Source organism: Tupaia chinensis, unplaced genomic scaffold (assembly GCF_000334495.1).
Source record: "Tupaia chinensis unplaced genomic scaffold, TupChi_1.0 Scaffold000178_1, whole genome shotgun sequence".
Taxonomy (NCBI): Eukaryota; Metazoa; Chordata; class Mammalia; order Scandentia; family Tupaiidae; genus Tupaia; species Tupaia belangeri.
Window position 1 is genome coordinate 1,375,796 of NW_006159653.1, and position 14,461 is coordinate 1,390,256.

General features: G+C 64.3%; 2 protein-coding genes across 2 annotated transcripts in view; one reads left to right on the top strand and one right to left on the bottom strand.

The window, feature by feature from the left end:
• TELO2 (telomere maintenance 2) overlaps positions 1 to 9,959 on the top strand; it is a gene marked incomplete at its 5' end in the record, with an annotated part of 12,572 nt that extends 2,613 nt beyond the window's left edge. The window contains 16 exon segments of the mRNA XM_006146375.2: positions 460 to 562; positions 1,612 to 1,680; positions 1,783 to 1,924; positions 2,011 to 2,147; positions 2,627 to 2,706; positions 3,110 to 3,208; positions 3,499 to 3,587; positions 3,690 to 3,781; positions 3,899 to 4,015; positions 4,144 to 4,215; positions 6,441 to 6,632; positions 6,908 to 6,999; positions 7,882 to 7,981; positions 8,174 to 8,238; positions 8,466 to 8,581; positions 9,469 to 9,959. Coding sequence (XP_006146437.1) covers positions 460 to 562; positions 1,612 to 1,680; positions 1,783 to 1,924; positions 2,011 to 2,147; positions 2,627 to 2,706; positions 3,110 to 3,208; positions 3,499 to 3,587; positions 3,690 to 3,781; positions 3,899 to 4,015; positions 4,144 to 4,215; positions 6,441 to 6,632; positions 6,908 to 6,999; positions 7,882 to 7,981; positions 8,174 to 8,238; positions 8,466 to 8,581; positions 9,469 to 9,599 — 1,696 coding nt within the window. The 3' untranslated portion in view covers positions 9,600 to 9,959.
• A 90-nt stretch (positions 9,960 to 10,049) lies between these two features.
• IFT140 (intraflagellar transport 140) overlaps positions 10,050 to 14,461 on the bottom strand; it is a gene marked incomplete in the record, with an annotated part of 90,850 nt that continues 86,438 nt past the window's right edge. Inside the window, 5 exon segments of the mRNA XM_027771038.1 lie at positions 10,050 to 10,624; positions 12,375 to 12,516; positions 13,579 to 13,745; positions 13,815 to 14,027; positions 14,180 to 14,386. Of these exon segments, the coding sequence (XP_027626839.1) occupies positions 10,418 to 10,624; positions 12,375 to 12,516; positions 13,579 to 13,745; positions 13,815 to 14,027; positions 14,180 to 14,386 (936 nt within the window).

Genomic DNA, 14,461 nt, shown 5'->3' on the forward strand with positions numbered 1-14,461 from the left:
GAGACGTGGAGAGGTAAAGAGAGAAATCACTCCTGAGGGATGGCCATGCCACAGTCCCTCCTCTGTTCTCTCCCGGGACCCTGGGCATGCACACACACACGCACTGTGTGTTTTTCAAGCCACTGGGTCCAGGACTTGAACCGCAGTCAGTGTGGGAGGTGAGTGGTGTAACTGCTCTGCCATCGGCTGGTCTCTAGGTGCAGCTTCTAATTTTGGGCTTGGTCAAGGTCAAGCTGGGAAGGGTCGCCATGCTGTCAACCCCCTTGGCTCAGGCGTGGGACTAGGCTCTCCCTGCCTCAGGCCTGGCAGGAGGGGACTGACTGGCGCTGTCCAGAGGACATGTCCGAGGCTCACGCTCCTGGATGGCAGGACCTGGTTCACCCAAGCCTGTCGGCATCGGCGTCGGCTCTTCCCTCCCCTCTTCCGTCACTGAGGCTGACCAGTGACTCTGCCTTACAGGCCCGAAGTGCTGTCGAGGTTGCTGGGAGACTTGGCAGTGAAGAACAAGAAAGCCCAGTTCCTGATGGCTCGGAAGCTGCTGCTCCTACAGCACCAGTGCACGGTGAGCGGAAGGCCGGGCAGGCACGGGCCCGGGGGTCAGTGTGTAGGCCAGGTGGGCACGGGCCAGAGGGAGGTCGCTGCAGATGGTGGGCCTGGGCAGGGGTCAGTGTGCGGGCTGGATGGGGCACGGACTGGAGGGAGGTCGGTGTGGACAGTGGGCCTGGGCGGGGGTCAGCTGCTGAGGTAATGTTCCAGGTCCCAGCAGCCGCGCGAAAGACTCAGTGCATGCCCTCCATTGGTGGACCTTCTGGGCCGGCTCTGGCAGTCCACCGCATCCCTTGGAGGGGCTGACTTGGCGTGGAGGCCGGGCCGGGCACTGGGCTGGGCACGACAGCGTGTGCAGGACAGGCCTGGGGCTGTGTGGAGGGCCTGCCGTGGGTGTCGAGGTAGACGGGGTTAGGCATGTGCTGCAGCTCACTCCAGCTTTTCCTGTGGCACGTGGTCGTTGACTATCACGTGCAGACTTTTTGGGGTGTGGAGCACCCACGTGGCCAGAAGAGCACGGTTTTTCCCCTTGCTTTTACATGACAGTGAGGGAGGCAGCTACCACACGAAAGCCTGTTAAGGCCGGTGTGGGGCGTGCCATGTGCTGGTGGGCCCCAGAGACACAGGTGCTGTGGGTGAGCAGAGCAGCCATGTACCCTGAAGGGGCAGGCCTGCGACTCCAGGTAGTCTTGGGTGTCCCCCAGCAAGCCTGTGGGGGGTGTGTGTGCTTGTTTGGTGGAGCCGGAGTTACAGCCAGAAACCAGTGTGCATTGGAAGGAGAGGTGGGACCAGAAGTGGGTTGTGAAGGTTCTGGTCCCCGCCGGGTGCTCCTGGCAAGGAGCCCAGGAAGTCAGGTGCCATGAAGGCCTTGTGACTGGGAGTTTGGAACCTGGGAAGACACGAGAACCTTCCCTCGCAGAGCTCTGGCCAGCTCTCTCTGCACAGCACAGAGTGTGCCCGAGGGCCGCGGGAGCGCTGGGCCCAGGATTTGGGGGGGCAGGCGCGGGCCCGCCGGGGCCCTGTGGTGGCCTCTGCCTGGACCCAGGACCTCGGCCTCCATTGCAGACGCTCATGCTGCAGACCCTGCGGGACTCCTTGGCCGCCCCCAGCCAGCGGCGCCCACTCCTGCTGCAGGTACGGTGCTGCCTGTCCCTGCGTGCCGGGGGCTGTGCGGGGCCCGCCCTCTGGCGCGGGGTGTGGGGGCGCCACTGACCTGACCGGGGTGCCGCCCGCCAGGTGCTGAGGGAGCTCTTGGAGGCGTGGGGCAGCAGCAGCGCCATCCGACACACGCCCCTGCCGCAGCAGTGCCACGTGAGCAAGGCCGTGCTCATCTGCCTGGCGCACCTGGAGGAGGCGGAGCTGCAGGACAGCCGGGAGGGTGAGTAGGCAGCGTGCCGCCGCGGGCTGCGTGCCGGCGTGCCGTGTGCCCGCGTGCCATGCTCAGGTGCGCGTCTGCTCTTCTAGAACTGCTGGCCAGTATGATGGCGGGCGTGAAGTGCCGGCTGGACAGCAGCCTGCCCCCTGTGCGCCGCCTGGGCATGGTTGTGGCCGAGGTCCTCAGCTCCCGGCTCCACCCCGAGGGGCCACCACTGAGGTTCCAGGTGAGCAGCTCGCTGCAGCCCGGCACCGTTCCACCTTCCAGGTCCCAGGCCCGTGGCGTGTCCCACACTGGTCACACAGAAGACCAAGACGTGGGGGTGGCAGGTGGAGCCCCAGTTGCTGGGACCACACGGGGTCTGGTGGAGTGCCCAAGCAGCTGCTCCCTGGCACAGACCCCTGCTCTAGATGGGAATCAGCTGCATTTGCAGTGTAGACAGCATTGCCTGCCATCAGGGCCCTGGTCGGGCGGGATGGCGGGGCTACTCACAGCTAGCGAGGCCACCCCACCTCTGAGCCCCAGGCGTCCTTGGGCTATGTGCCGGGGTCCACGCTCCTTCCTTCATGGCACCACCTCGGCCCCAGGTGGGCCCTGGGAGCATGTTTCTGAGAGGCCAGCTGTCTTAGGCCAGGCTGCTGGGTGACGCTGGGCTGTGAGGGACGCCCCCACCCCGGCTGGAGGCTGACCTGTCTGCACTTACAGTACGAGGAGGACGGGCTGAGCCGGGAGCTGCTGGCCCTGGCCGCTCCCCGCTCTGTGGGCCACGGCTCCCCCGAGGCCAGGTAAGGCTCTGTATACCCTCACCCTGCGTCCCAGTCCTCCCTGCATCCCAGTCCTCCCTGCATCCCGGTCCTCCCTGCGTCCCAGTCCTCCCTGCTTCCCGGTCCTCCCTGCATCCCAGTCCTCCCTGCATCTCAGTCCTCCCTGCATCCCGGTCCTCCCTGCATTTCAGTCCTCCGTGCGTCCCGGTCCTCCCTGCGTCCCGGTCCTCCCTGCATTTCAGTCCTCCCTGCGTCCCGGTCCTCCCTGCATCACTGCGTCTTGGTCTTCCCTGCGTCTCGGTCCTCCCTGTGTCCCAGTCCTCCCTGCTGAGGCCGTGGGTGGGGTCCAGAGCCTCAGGACGTGCAGTGCTCAGGCGGGGACTCACAGGGCGACCCCTGAGGGCATGTCCCCTGTTGTCTGAAGCCCGTCCCTGGCTCCAGGTGCTGCAGAAACCCTGACAGAGGCCTCAGAGCGTGGTGCGCCCCAGGCAGGACTAGAGGGCTCTGGCTCGGACCTGGATAGGTGAGGCTGGGGAGAACACTGGTGTCGGAGTTGCCTGCTGGCATGTGTCCCGTGTGGGGGTCTCTGCGGCCATGCATCGTGAGGCGTGTGTCCTGTGTGGCCACTCAGGCCCACACCCACGCCCACGCCTGTGCTCAGTGCTTTCGGGCGGGTCTGTGGGCGGGTACTCTCAGGTTCTCGGGCCACTCTGAGCCTCAGCCCGGCAGCCTTTTCTGAAGGCCACAGGGCAGGCAGCGAGGGGAGCGGTAGGCTCTTGCTGGGTGGCAGGTGGCGTCTCGTTTTCTCGGCAGTGACGACGAGCTCGTCCCCTATGACATGTCGGGGGATAGAGAGCTGAAGAGCGGCAAGGCGCCCGTGTACATCCGCGACTGCGTGGAAGGTGGGTGGGCGGGCCTTGACACAGTGGGCCCGGGCCGCGCTGCTGGGGCCGCGGTGGCCGCCCTGGCTCTCCTGTTGACCGAGGCCTGTCGGTTCTGGGCAGCCCTGAGCTCGTCGGAGGACGGGGAGTGCTGGGAGGCCGCCCTGCGGGCACTCGAGGGCCTGGTCTGCAGGAGCCCTGTGGCCGCTCAGGAGGTGAGTGGGTCGGCGGGCTGGAGGGGTCAGGAAGGCCAGGTCTGCGTGCTGGGTCGTGGGGTGGTGACTCCCAGCCCCATGCCGGGCGACCGCGCTGACCCCGGCCCTGGTCTGCAGGTGAGCGTGGAGCTGGCCAAGGTGCTGCTACACCTGGAGGAGAGGGTGTGCGTGGCAGGGTTTGAGGAGCTACGCCAGAGAGCGCTGGTGGCCGTCACGGTCGTGGACCCAGCCCGGGTGAGTCTCAGCACGGTGGCCCTGGCAGCACAGCTGCTGCAGAAACGCCAAGCTGCAGCCCTCAGCCCCAACCTGCCGGGCCAGCCGGGCAGTGGCCCAGGCTGCAACATCTCCCTTTGCCTGTCCAGGTGGCCGCATACCTGACCTCGCAGTTCTACGCCCTGAACTATAGCCTCCGGCAGCGCATGGACATCCTGGACGTGAGTGCGGCCCGTCCCCGCCCCCTTGTGCAGAGGCCAGCGCCATGTGGACAGTGCAGTGGCCTCAGGCTTCCTGAGGCTGGGCTGGCTTCTGCTGCTGTTTTCTTGGTCATGTGACTGCAGGGCCCCGCCGTGGGGGGCTCTGCAGCCAGGCTCACTTGGAGTCACAGCCTTGCTGATGTCATCTGGACACCAGAAGTCACCAGCTTAGGAACAGTAGAACGTGGGCTCTCCGCACAGTCCTGGACCCGCTGAGCACATTCAGACAGGCCCAAGGGCTGTCAGGTCACCCTGGAACAAAACATCCGGGCGGCCGGCAAGGACGGCAGAGCGTGGGCATCAGCCGAGGGAGGAGGGGCAGGACTTCGTGCCTGACGGGGACAGTTTCCGTTTGGGAAAGTTGGACGTTCTGAAAATGGACGGTGGTGACGGTCACACGCTAATGAGACCGAATGACTGCCCCGGGACCGCACACGGCGGACATGGCCCAGGCGTGGGGCACCAGTGGTCGTGGCCGAGCTGCAGGACTGAAGCCAGCCACGTAGGGACCACCGCTCAGATCTCTGGCCTGCTCAGCCTGAGACACCGGGCACGCATGTGAGGGCTCGCGATCCAGAGGGCTGGAGGAAGGGACCTGCGGCGGGTGCCCCTGCCCTCGCACGTGCCCATGCGTGTGCTGTAACCTGAGCGAGGAAAAATCCTTTCTTAACAAAATGTTAAAGGTATTTTTTGTGGGGCCAGCAGGTGGTGTGATAGTTAAGGGCACTGGACTCCCATATGGCCGACCGCGGTTTGAATCCCGGACCTGGCAGCTTGCTTTCCCACTTTCTCTCTCTCTCGCTCTGTCTCTGGTAAAATTTAAATAAATAAAGTTAAATACGATAATTCTTAAAAAAAAAATAATTAAAAAAAAAAAGATTTTTGCTATAGGGTGCATGTGCTTGCTGGAGAGACAGAAAGTGAATCACCTCCGAGGGTGGGGCCACGCCACGGTCCCTTCTTATTCCCTGTTCAGGATTTTGGGTGTGTGTGGACACACGCCTGCTGTGAGTTTCGCGCTGCCGAGTTTGGGACCCAGCCACAGTGACGTAACTATTATGCCATCTGCTGGTCCTGCCTTTTTTAATAGGGCTTCGCCTAGGGGCACATACAATTACTAGAGACAGATAAAACAGCAAGAGGGAATGTGAGAAATCACCCCCCGGGGGACGGCCACACCTCAGTCCTTTCTCTGTCCTCTCCCCAGGATCTTGGGCATACTTGCACACGCACGCACACCTGGTGTGTTTGCAGCCACCTGGTCCAGGACACAAACTGTGGCCAGCCATGTGGGAGTCCAGCGATGTAACCACCATGCCATCTGTTGGCCCCAAAAGATGCTTTTTCAGTTTACCAGGGGCCACATGCACTTGTTGCAGAGGCAGGGGGAATGCACCCCTCTGGGGCGTGGTCACTTCTCCATGCTGTTGGGGTCTTGGGCCCAGCATGTGCTGCGAACTGCAGTTGGCCAGGTGGGATCCAACTCCCTTAACCACTAGGCCATGGGGCCAGCCTGAGGATTGCAGTGCCGGGACCAGCAGTTGGCATAATGGCTATGTCGCTGGGCTCCCATGTAGTCGACCGTGGTTTGAGTCCTGGGCCCGGTGGCTTAAACTCACACTGGGAGGCGCGTGTGCGTGCGTGCCCAAGATCCCAAGAGAATGGAGGAGAAGGGATTGCGGCGTGGCCATCCCCCCTGGGTGGTGATTGCTCGTTTTCTGTCTCTGTGTCTCTCTGCCTGGCGAGTGCATGAGCCCTATCGCAAAAACCTCTTAAAAAAAAAAAAGAGATGGCACTGCTAGACCCGCGTGTTGCCGCAGTCAGACTCCGAGGGCTGAGATGCCCGAGCAGCCACATCGGGGTACAGCAGTGTCATCAGCCCCCACAGCCAGCCGCAGAATGCCCCTCACTAGAACAGCCCATGTGCCTGGAGGTCACCGTGCCCCAGCCCCGTCACTGCCAGCCTGCTCTTGGCTGGTGGCTGTGTCTGTCCTAGAGTGTAGGAGAGTGTTCCGGGGCTGGTACCCTGGGCAGCAAAGTGTTGGTGAAGGCTGAGCCCCGAGGGTGTCCACAGTGCAGCTGGCCTCGGGGCTGGGCCATGAGTCGCGGTCATCTCTGCTGCCCGCCCTCAGTGCTGGGCACGGCTCCTCTGTGGGCAGCGGCTGCCCGGCCTTGCTTCCCTCCAGGTGCTGACCCTGGCTGCCCAGGAACTGTCCCGGCCTGGGCGCTCCAGGAGGGCTCTCCGACACGGCAGTCCCGGCCCTGGCTTCCTGTGCTCACCTGCACGGGCCACCTCGCAGCCTGGCAGCACCGCAGCACCCGACTGGCGGGTTGTCGTGGAGGAGCGGATCAGAAGCAAGACCCGGCGTTTCTCCAAGGTCAGCCAGGACCGGAGCCTGCCCTTGCACGGCACTCGGCAGAAGCCTGGGGAGGGCGGGCAGAGCGCATGGTGCCGCCGGGTCCCTGCTGTGGCCTGGGTGTGAGACGGGGTGGGGCTGGGCCTGGGCCTGAGCGGGTGGTGTAGAGGCCTGTCAGCCCACGTCCTGAGTGGAGGTCGGGGCCCTGCCTGGGCTCCGTGCAGCTGGTAGGCTGGCTTGCACTGGGACGGGCCGTAGCAGCACCAGGCCTTGCACCACTGCCACACTGTTTGCAGGGCCCTTCCCGGCCAGCCCCGGCAGGTGGCCCAAATGAGTTCAGTGCTGTGGCCGGCCACTTCTTCTTCCCGCTCCTGCAGCGCTTTGACAGGTGAGCGGGGAGAGGCCTGTGGGTGTGAGGGGCGGGCCACCTGCCCCTGCTGACCAGAAGCTTCCCGGGACGGGGCTGGGGGCCTTGGGTGAGAACAAGGTCTTTGCTGCAGTGTTTAAGAGCTCACGTTAGGGACCAGCAGTTAGGGTAATGGCTATGTCGCTGGACTCCCACGTTAGTCGACCACAGTTTGAGTCCTGGACCCGGTGGCTTAAACTGACATCAGGTGTGTGTGTGCGTGCCCAGGATCCCGAGGAGAATGGAGGAGAAGGGATTGTGGTGTGGCCATCCCCCCCTGGGGGGTGATTTTTTGCTTTCTGTCTCTGTCTCTCTGGCGAGCGCGCCCTATAGCAAAAACCTCTCCAAAAAAAAAAAAAAAAGTCATGGGCCTTGGATGTGAATCCAGGTCTTAAAATAAAAAGAGCTCTCGTTAAACATCCAGATGTCCTGGAAAGCTTTCTTTGCCCTCAAGCTGGGCTTTGGTGAGGTGTGCTGTTCCCAGCTGTCTGGGCTCTGGCAGGTGGCGGCATGCACACGCCACGGGCACTGCCCTGCACTGCCTGCGGCTTGCTCGCCGCCTACTGCTACAAGCGGAGCAGGGCTCCCACCGCACATCAGGCCCCGGCCCCGTGGACAGCGGAGGGGGTCAGCTGGGCCAGGGCTCGGCAGAGGGCCCTCGGTTGTGTGGTCACGACCTGGCCAGCCTCGGGGCTCCGGCGTGCCTTGTCCCTGTGTGTCTTGGGTGCCACGTGGGGGCAGGCAGCATATGTGGGTGGGGCTCTGCAGAGTGTCTGGGGCTTGGGGTCTCCCTCAGTTGCCGTGCAGTTGGGAGCTGGCCCTGTGGTGCCCAGGCCGTGCCAGTCACTGGATCCTATGTTGCAGGCCTCTCATGACCTTTGACCTGTTGGGAGATGACCAGCTGGTTCTTGGAAGACTGACCCACACCTTAGGAGCCCTGATGTACCTGGCTGTGAACACCACAGTGAGTTGGGACGAGGCCCCTCACTCGGCGTCCACGCAGTGGAGGGTGGGGCGGCCCTGTATGCCTGCCTGCCTGCCTGTGGGCATGGGCTGGGGCAGCCGTGACCCGTGGCAGGGCAGGAAGGCCCCTCAGCTGTCAGCTCAGCCCCACTTCAGGCGGTGCGTCCCGCTCACTGTCTCTGCTGGCCGGCAGGTGGCCGTGTCCATGGGCAAAGCCCTGCTGGAGTTCGTGTGGGCCCTTCGCTTCCATACTGACGCGTGAGTGACCCGACGGCAGGTGGGGCGGAGGGATGCAGCCTGTGGGCGCCAGAGCCAGCCTCGGGGCTGCATAGGTTGTGGCCTGGCCAGGCACTTCCCAGACAGGATCCATGCGGCCAGAGCCAGGCGAGGCGTGCTAGTACAGTGGGTCGCCTGTGCTCGGAGGATGGACCCTGCCCACTGTCCCAACGCTGACCACGGGCCACGCACCCCTCCCCACCACGTAGCTATGTGCGCCGCGGCCTGCTGTCTGCCGTCTCTGCTGTCCTACTCAGTGTACCTGCCGGGCAGCTGCTCGGGGACCTGCCAGATGAGCTGCTGGAGGCCCGGTCCTGGCTGGCAGGTGGGTCGTGGCCTCAGGTGGGAGCGGGGGTGGGCCACTCGGGGCTCCCGCAGGACTGTGCTCCTAGGGAGGGGACTGGGCCAGGAAGTTCTGGGCTCCTGTGGTAAGTGCACCCCTTGGCCAGATCTCACTCCTGCTGCGTGTTCTCTGCGTGGTGACCTTTGCCCTGGTGCTTGAGGTGGACCTGAGCTCCAGCCCGTGACCACCTGGATGCTGCATAGGTAGAGGGCCCCAAGGCCCAGGGCCCACAGCCCAGAGCTGCCCTGTCCTCAGGCCCCCTCAGCAGCAGGGCCCCAGAGCCATGTGCAGGGACTCGCACCGCAGTTCTGTGGGGACAGAAGCCCAGGGTGGCCTGCGGGCCTCGGGGCCTTGTTCCTGCAGTCAGGGCAGCCCCTGCTGGTGTAGGGCATCTGGCGACGGTCCCTGTTGCAGGCGCCCCTCCTCGCATGTCCAGGGGTCCTAGGACGGCTCTAGTTGCAGCCCAGTCCTGGAAGGGCTGGGAGATGCTGAGGAGGTGGTCTCAGAGGGTAGGTGGCTCTTTGTGAGCCCCTGGGATCTCCGTGCCTGCTTGGCCACAGAGCCGATGCTCACCAAGCTCAGGCAGCTGTGTCTGCCCCTCCACACCACAGTGTCCCCTGACGCTGCTGTCAGCGGAGGGGCCTCCACAGGCTCCGGAGAGGGACAGGCTCGGCAGCGGAGGGGTGCACCAGGCCCAGGCTGCCTTTGGGGAAGGCAAGGGGCAGGCTGGCTTTATCCCAGGTGGGTGCTGGTGCCCCCAGGTCTTGTCTCGTCCTGAGCGCGTGGTCCAGCTGGGCCCACTGCGGCGCGGAGGAGCCAGTGGGGGACTGACACGCTGGCTGCAGCTCACACGGTCCTGTTCTTCACAGACGAGGCCGAGCGGGACCCTGATGAGGGCTGCCGGGAGCTGGCCCTGAGGGCTCTGCTGCTGCTGGAAGGACTCAAGGACAGGCTCCTCCCACCTCCCCACAGTCTGGTCCTGCCCGGGAGCCGGCCCTGAGGGCTCTGCTGCTGCTGGAAGGACTCAAGGACAGCTCCTCCCACCTCCCACAGTCTGGTCCTGCCTGGGCAGGAGGCCGCAGCCCTGGGCCTGAGTGAGCCAGTGTTGCCTGGCTCCATGAAGCCTTTCGGCACTGTGTGCGGGTGCTGCGTGTGCAGGCACGTGTGATGCGTGAGAGCTGTGTGTGCAGATAGAGGAAGCTGCTGCTTGGAGCCCGTCACCTCTGAGACTACTGCTAAAACACCTGAGGGCACTTGGCTTGCCCAGAGGGACTTCAGGGGCCACTGTGGAGGTGTGGGGACAGCCCAGGCGGGGGCATCTGTGGGAATAAAAGGAGCCGCAGGGCTCGGCCCAGTGCTTCCCCGTGGCTCTGCGTGTGAAGCAGATGTCTCGCCGTCTCACTGTCTCACAGTCTCACCAAGTAGGCTTTATTGCCATCACCAGTCAGAGTACTGGCTCCTTGGGTGGGGCCTGGCCCACCTGTGCGGTGACACTACTGGGGCTGTCGGAGCCCTGGCAGGAATGGGGCCTTGCGGGAACCGGCTAGTGAACATCCAGGAGCACAGGAAGAGGCCACAGGGACAGGACAGTGGCCCCTCATTCCTGAAGGTTCCCGAGGCCTGCAGTTCGGAGGGGCTTAGGAAAGACCACCAGCTCGCTAAAGGCACGAGGCCAGTGTCTAGGCAGGAACGTGGTTGGGGGCACAGGTGTGAACAGGGCTGACTGCTGGGCCCTGCACCCTGCCCAGCTCTGCCTGTAGACCCTAGTCCTTTTCCCACCCACAAGATCTCTTGCTGTGGGCGACGGGGGTGCAGCCCTCAGGGCTCGTCTTCCACCTCCTCCACCAGCTCCTCGCCCACCTCCCTGTGGTCCTCCACACTGCGGTGGTGCACCTGCTCGGGCCCGACGCGGGTCAGAGGGAGGCCCAGGCCCCGGTGCACGGCGTCTATGGTCCGCTGGCTCACATAGCACACCACGCTGGCGGGGGGGAGCCTCTTCCGCATCTCCTCCAGGTACTTGTAGGCCTGGGCACAGGGGCGGCGGTTACTCACAGGCCCGGGGCCGAGGTGACGGCCACTCGTCAGTCCACAGCAGGACTGTCCCACTCACTGACTCCCACAGGTACCCCCCGAGTGTGCAGGTCAGCCAGGGAAAAGGCCTCTCTGCAGCAGGCATGGGCTCTGGGGCCTAGGCCTCCTTGTGTCTGCTGGGCACCCTGTGTGTGCTCTGGAGCTGAGCTCCCCGAGCCCTCCTCGCCCCGGCACACGGACTGCGGGCTGGCTGGACACGGGCGACATGGGGTCTGAGCCCGGGGCTGGCCCTTGACCCCGGGACGGTGAGGTGCAGAATGAGGTTTCCTGTGGGCCTCTTCTGGTCCCGCCAGCGGGGCCGTGGGAGGCATGGCTGTCACAACAGCTCAGGGGCAGGCCTAGCTGATACCTACGTGGCCTCAGAGGGCCACTGCCACTCACGGGAGGGCCCATGTGATTCAGATTACGACCAAAGTTCCTAGCAGCTTTAAAGGTCTATTTATTTCAGTTTGACCAGAGAGGGACAGGATGAGAGAGAGAGAAAGCAAGCGGCCAGGTTCGGGATTTGAGCTGTAGTCGGTCATGGAAGTGCAGAGCCCTTAAACACCACACTACCTGGGGACCCGCAGGTGGCATGGTGGTTACGGGTGCTGGACTGCGACATGGCTGACCACAGTTCGAGTCCTGGACGTGGTGGCTTGTTTTCTCTTTCTGGTCAAATTTAAACAATGCAATAAAATTTAAATAATGACAAATTTTAAGAGCTTTTATGAGGAACAATGATCACTGTTTCTTCTCTCTTTCTAGAAGGGGGGGCAGGAAAGGGGGAGTGCCTGAGTGAGGTACCCTTACGGGGTTTTCTCAGCACTGCAGGCTTGGGCCAGGTGTCAGTACCCGTTCTTGAAAGAATCCTTACTTGGGACAGACAAGCTAGGGTAGAACAGCGATGACAGGAAGGCAAGAACTTACTAAGACCAGAGGGGGGTGTCTAGGAGGCTCGCTGGCACCCCGGGGCTCCAGCCACCCTCGCAGGAGGCCTCTGCCATGAGTACACGCCATGCCCACCACGGAGAGGCGCTCCCATGGCGTGTACAGCCCGCCAGGCGCCATGCTGGGTCAGGGGACTCGGCACGGCAGCTGCAGCGTGAGGGCAGCCAGTGCGGGAGGGCAGAGGAGGGTGGTCAGCAGCAGAGGACAAGCTGTGTGCCGAGGCCCGTGCCCTGCACGTGTCCCTGTGGCAGCATGGGCTTGCCCATGCCAGGAGGCAGTCCCAGAGAAAGCCAGGCACGGGGTGAAGGCCAGGGGGCCAGAACATTGGCCTCGGCCCTTCCCCATCCAGGGACTGGCAGCAGGGCCCAGGGAGACGGTAAGAGACCCCCACAGGGGTTCTGCATCCAGTTACGAAATCCTACGGCCCTGACCCGGCGTAGTGTGTAGGTGAGCTGTGTCCGTTTTCCTGCCGTAGGGTACGTGCACTCACTGGAGAGGGGGAGGAAGGGGAAAGCCCCAGGGGCCGTGCTGCAGTCCCCTCTCCATTCTCCTCTTGGCATTTTGGGCATGCACAAGCACCTGGTACTGAGTCCAGGACTTGAACCACGCAGTCGGCTTTATGGGATCCAGCATCTTAGCCTCCATGCCGCCTGCCAGCCCAGGGAACACTTTCTTAAAAGGGAACACTAAGCCTGTGACTTCGGGGTGAGAGGCCCTGCTCCCCACGGGGGGTCTGGGGCGCGGCCCGGCTCACCGTCTGGAACTCCCCCGCCTGAAGGTAGTGCTCCACCACGAGGCTGAAGACATCCCCGCTGCGCACGGTGCCGTCCAGGTCCGGCTCCTCCAGGAGCAGCTGGCACTGCCTGACAGACTCCTGCGGGTCCTCCGTGTAGGTCCTGCCGAGAGCAGTGACGAGGCCTGAGCCCCGGGCCTCAGAGCACATGCTGCCGTGTCGGGTCAGAACACGCTCTAGTCCTGTGGGGGGCCGGCCTGGGGGGGGGGCGAGAGGCATCCACTGGCAGTGAACCCGCTCTAGTCGTGGGGGGGGCCGCTCTGGGGAGGTGCAGAGCGGCATCCACTGTACGTGACCGAGGGAACACCGAGAGGTGGGGTGATGGAGGACACCAGGCAGGGACCAAGCCGAGCAGAGCCCACTGGAGTGCAAGGGCCACATCTGGGTGTGGTCTCGCGTGGAGGGCGGAGCAGGCTGGCCTCCGCTGTGTGCCCCTCAGATACCCGCTGGGCTCGGGGGGGCCTGCGGTGCTGACCATCCTGCAGGCGCCCTCCCCACTGGCCGGAGCAGGGTCTCACACATGAGCACAGGGACGGCCATGCACAGCCGCTTCTGTGGGCCGGGCCGACTGGCCCTCCTCCCCTGGCAGCTCCACTCCTGACCGACTGCAGCGCCTGTGTGCACCCCCGGCTTCCTGCCCCAGGCCACACCAGGCCTGCCATGGGCCAGGAAGAGCAGGGGAGGGCCCAGCACAGATGGTATGCGTGCCTGGGGGCGAGGTGCGGATGTGACCTGTCGAGGCCGGATGGCTCAGGCTGAGGGCGCCAGGGCCCACCTGCCATGTGCTGGCTTGGGGCCCCGGCAGACAGCTGACCTGGGCAGTCGCCCACACCCCTCCATCCTGCCCAGCTCTTAGACACAGACAGCCCAGAACCCCTCAGTTGTGTCCCCTGGAGCCCCTTTTGCACAGTGCCCCTGAGTGCTTTGGAAATCTGCCGAAAACCTGTTCCCAGGTAAGAAAAGCGCTGTGGCCGTGAGGGCAGCTGAGCCTCAGGGCCACAGCCCGAGCTGGCGCTGTGTCGACCCTGTCGCTCTTGGATGGGGGTGGGAGTGGGGTGTCATCTGCCAGAAGAGACGAGGAGGGGCACGTGAAAACCAGGGCCCTCCTGGCCGCAGGCCTGGCGCTCAGCACGGCCAGCCAGTGCAGAGGCCCCATGCAGCTCACCTGCGGGCCTGGATGAACCTCTTCACCAGCGCCATCTTGCTCTGCAGCTGTGCCAGCTTGGCCTCGTGGTCCAGGGGGCTCTTGGCTTTAGCCTTGGACAGGCACTTGTAGGCCTCGGTCAGGGCCCCGTGGGCCTTGTCGTAGTTCTGGTACTCATCGATCTCCACCTGCACCATGTGGGTGTCAGGGCCAGCGGCCGCCGCAGCCGGCCCCCCGGGGATGGGAGGCAGAGGTACCTGGGCGCAGGCGTCGTAGAAGCCGGCCAGGAGGCCCAGGGCCCGCCCCTTGGTGTAGAAGCTGATGATGCTCTTCATGATCTCGGGCTCCTTGCGCCAGTCCAGGGACTGCAGGTAGTTGGCAGCCATGACGTAGATCTCCTTCTGCCTCGAGACGCCCGCGAAGAACACGATCTTCTCCGTGTCTCCCGACTTGAGCAGCGCCCTCATGGCCTGGGCGAGCCGGGCATGGTGGGTGCCCGGCAAACCCGGGAGCCGCTTCCCTTTGCGCCCCCCGGGCGAGGCCTGATGTGGAGCCAGGCCCTCCCAGGCCCTCTGTGGGGAGAGGGTGGGCAGGCGCCTGGCGCCACAGGGGCAGGGCTCACCTTCAGCTTGTGGCCTGCCTGTGTGTACTTCTTGGTGGCCAGGTGGTAGCTGCCCTGGCGCATGCAGCAGTCTGCGATCTGCTCCAGCAGCTCGCGCCGGGTCTCCTCGGGCAGGTCCTGGGAGCCCTTGGACACGGTCATGCTCTCAGCCATCTCCTCTGTGATGGTCATGTTCTGCTCGACACATAGCTGCAGGGCCTCGCGGTACTGCAGAGACACAGGCCGAGGGCAGCCGTTACGGGGTGCCACTCACGCCGAGGCCCTCCGGGAAGCCACGTCCCG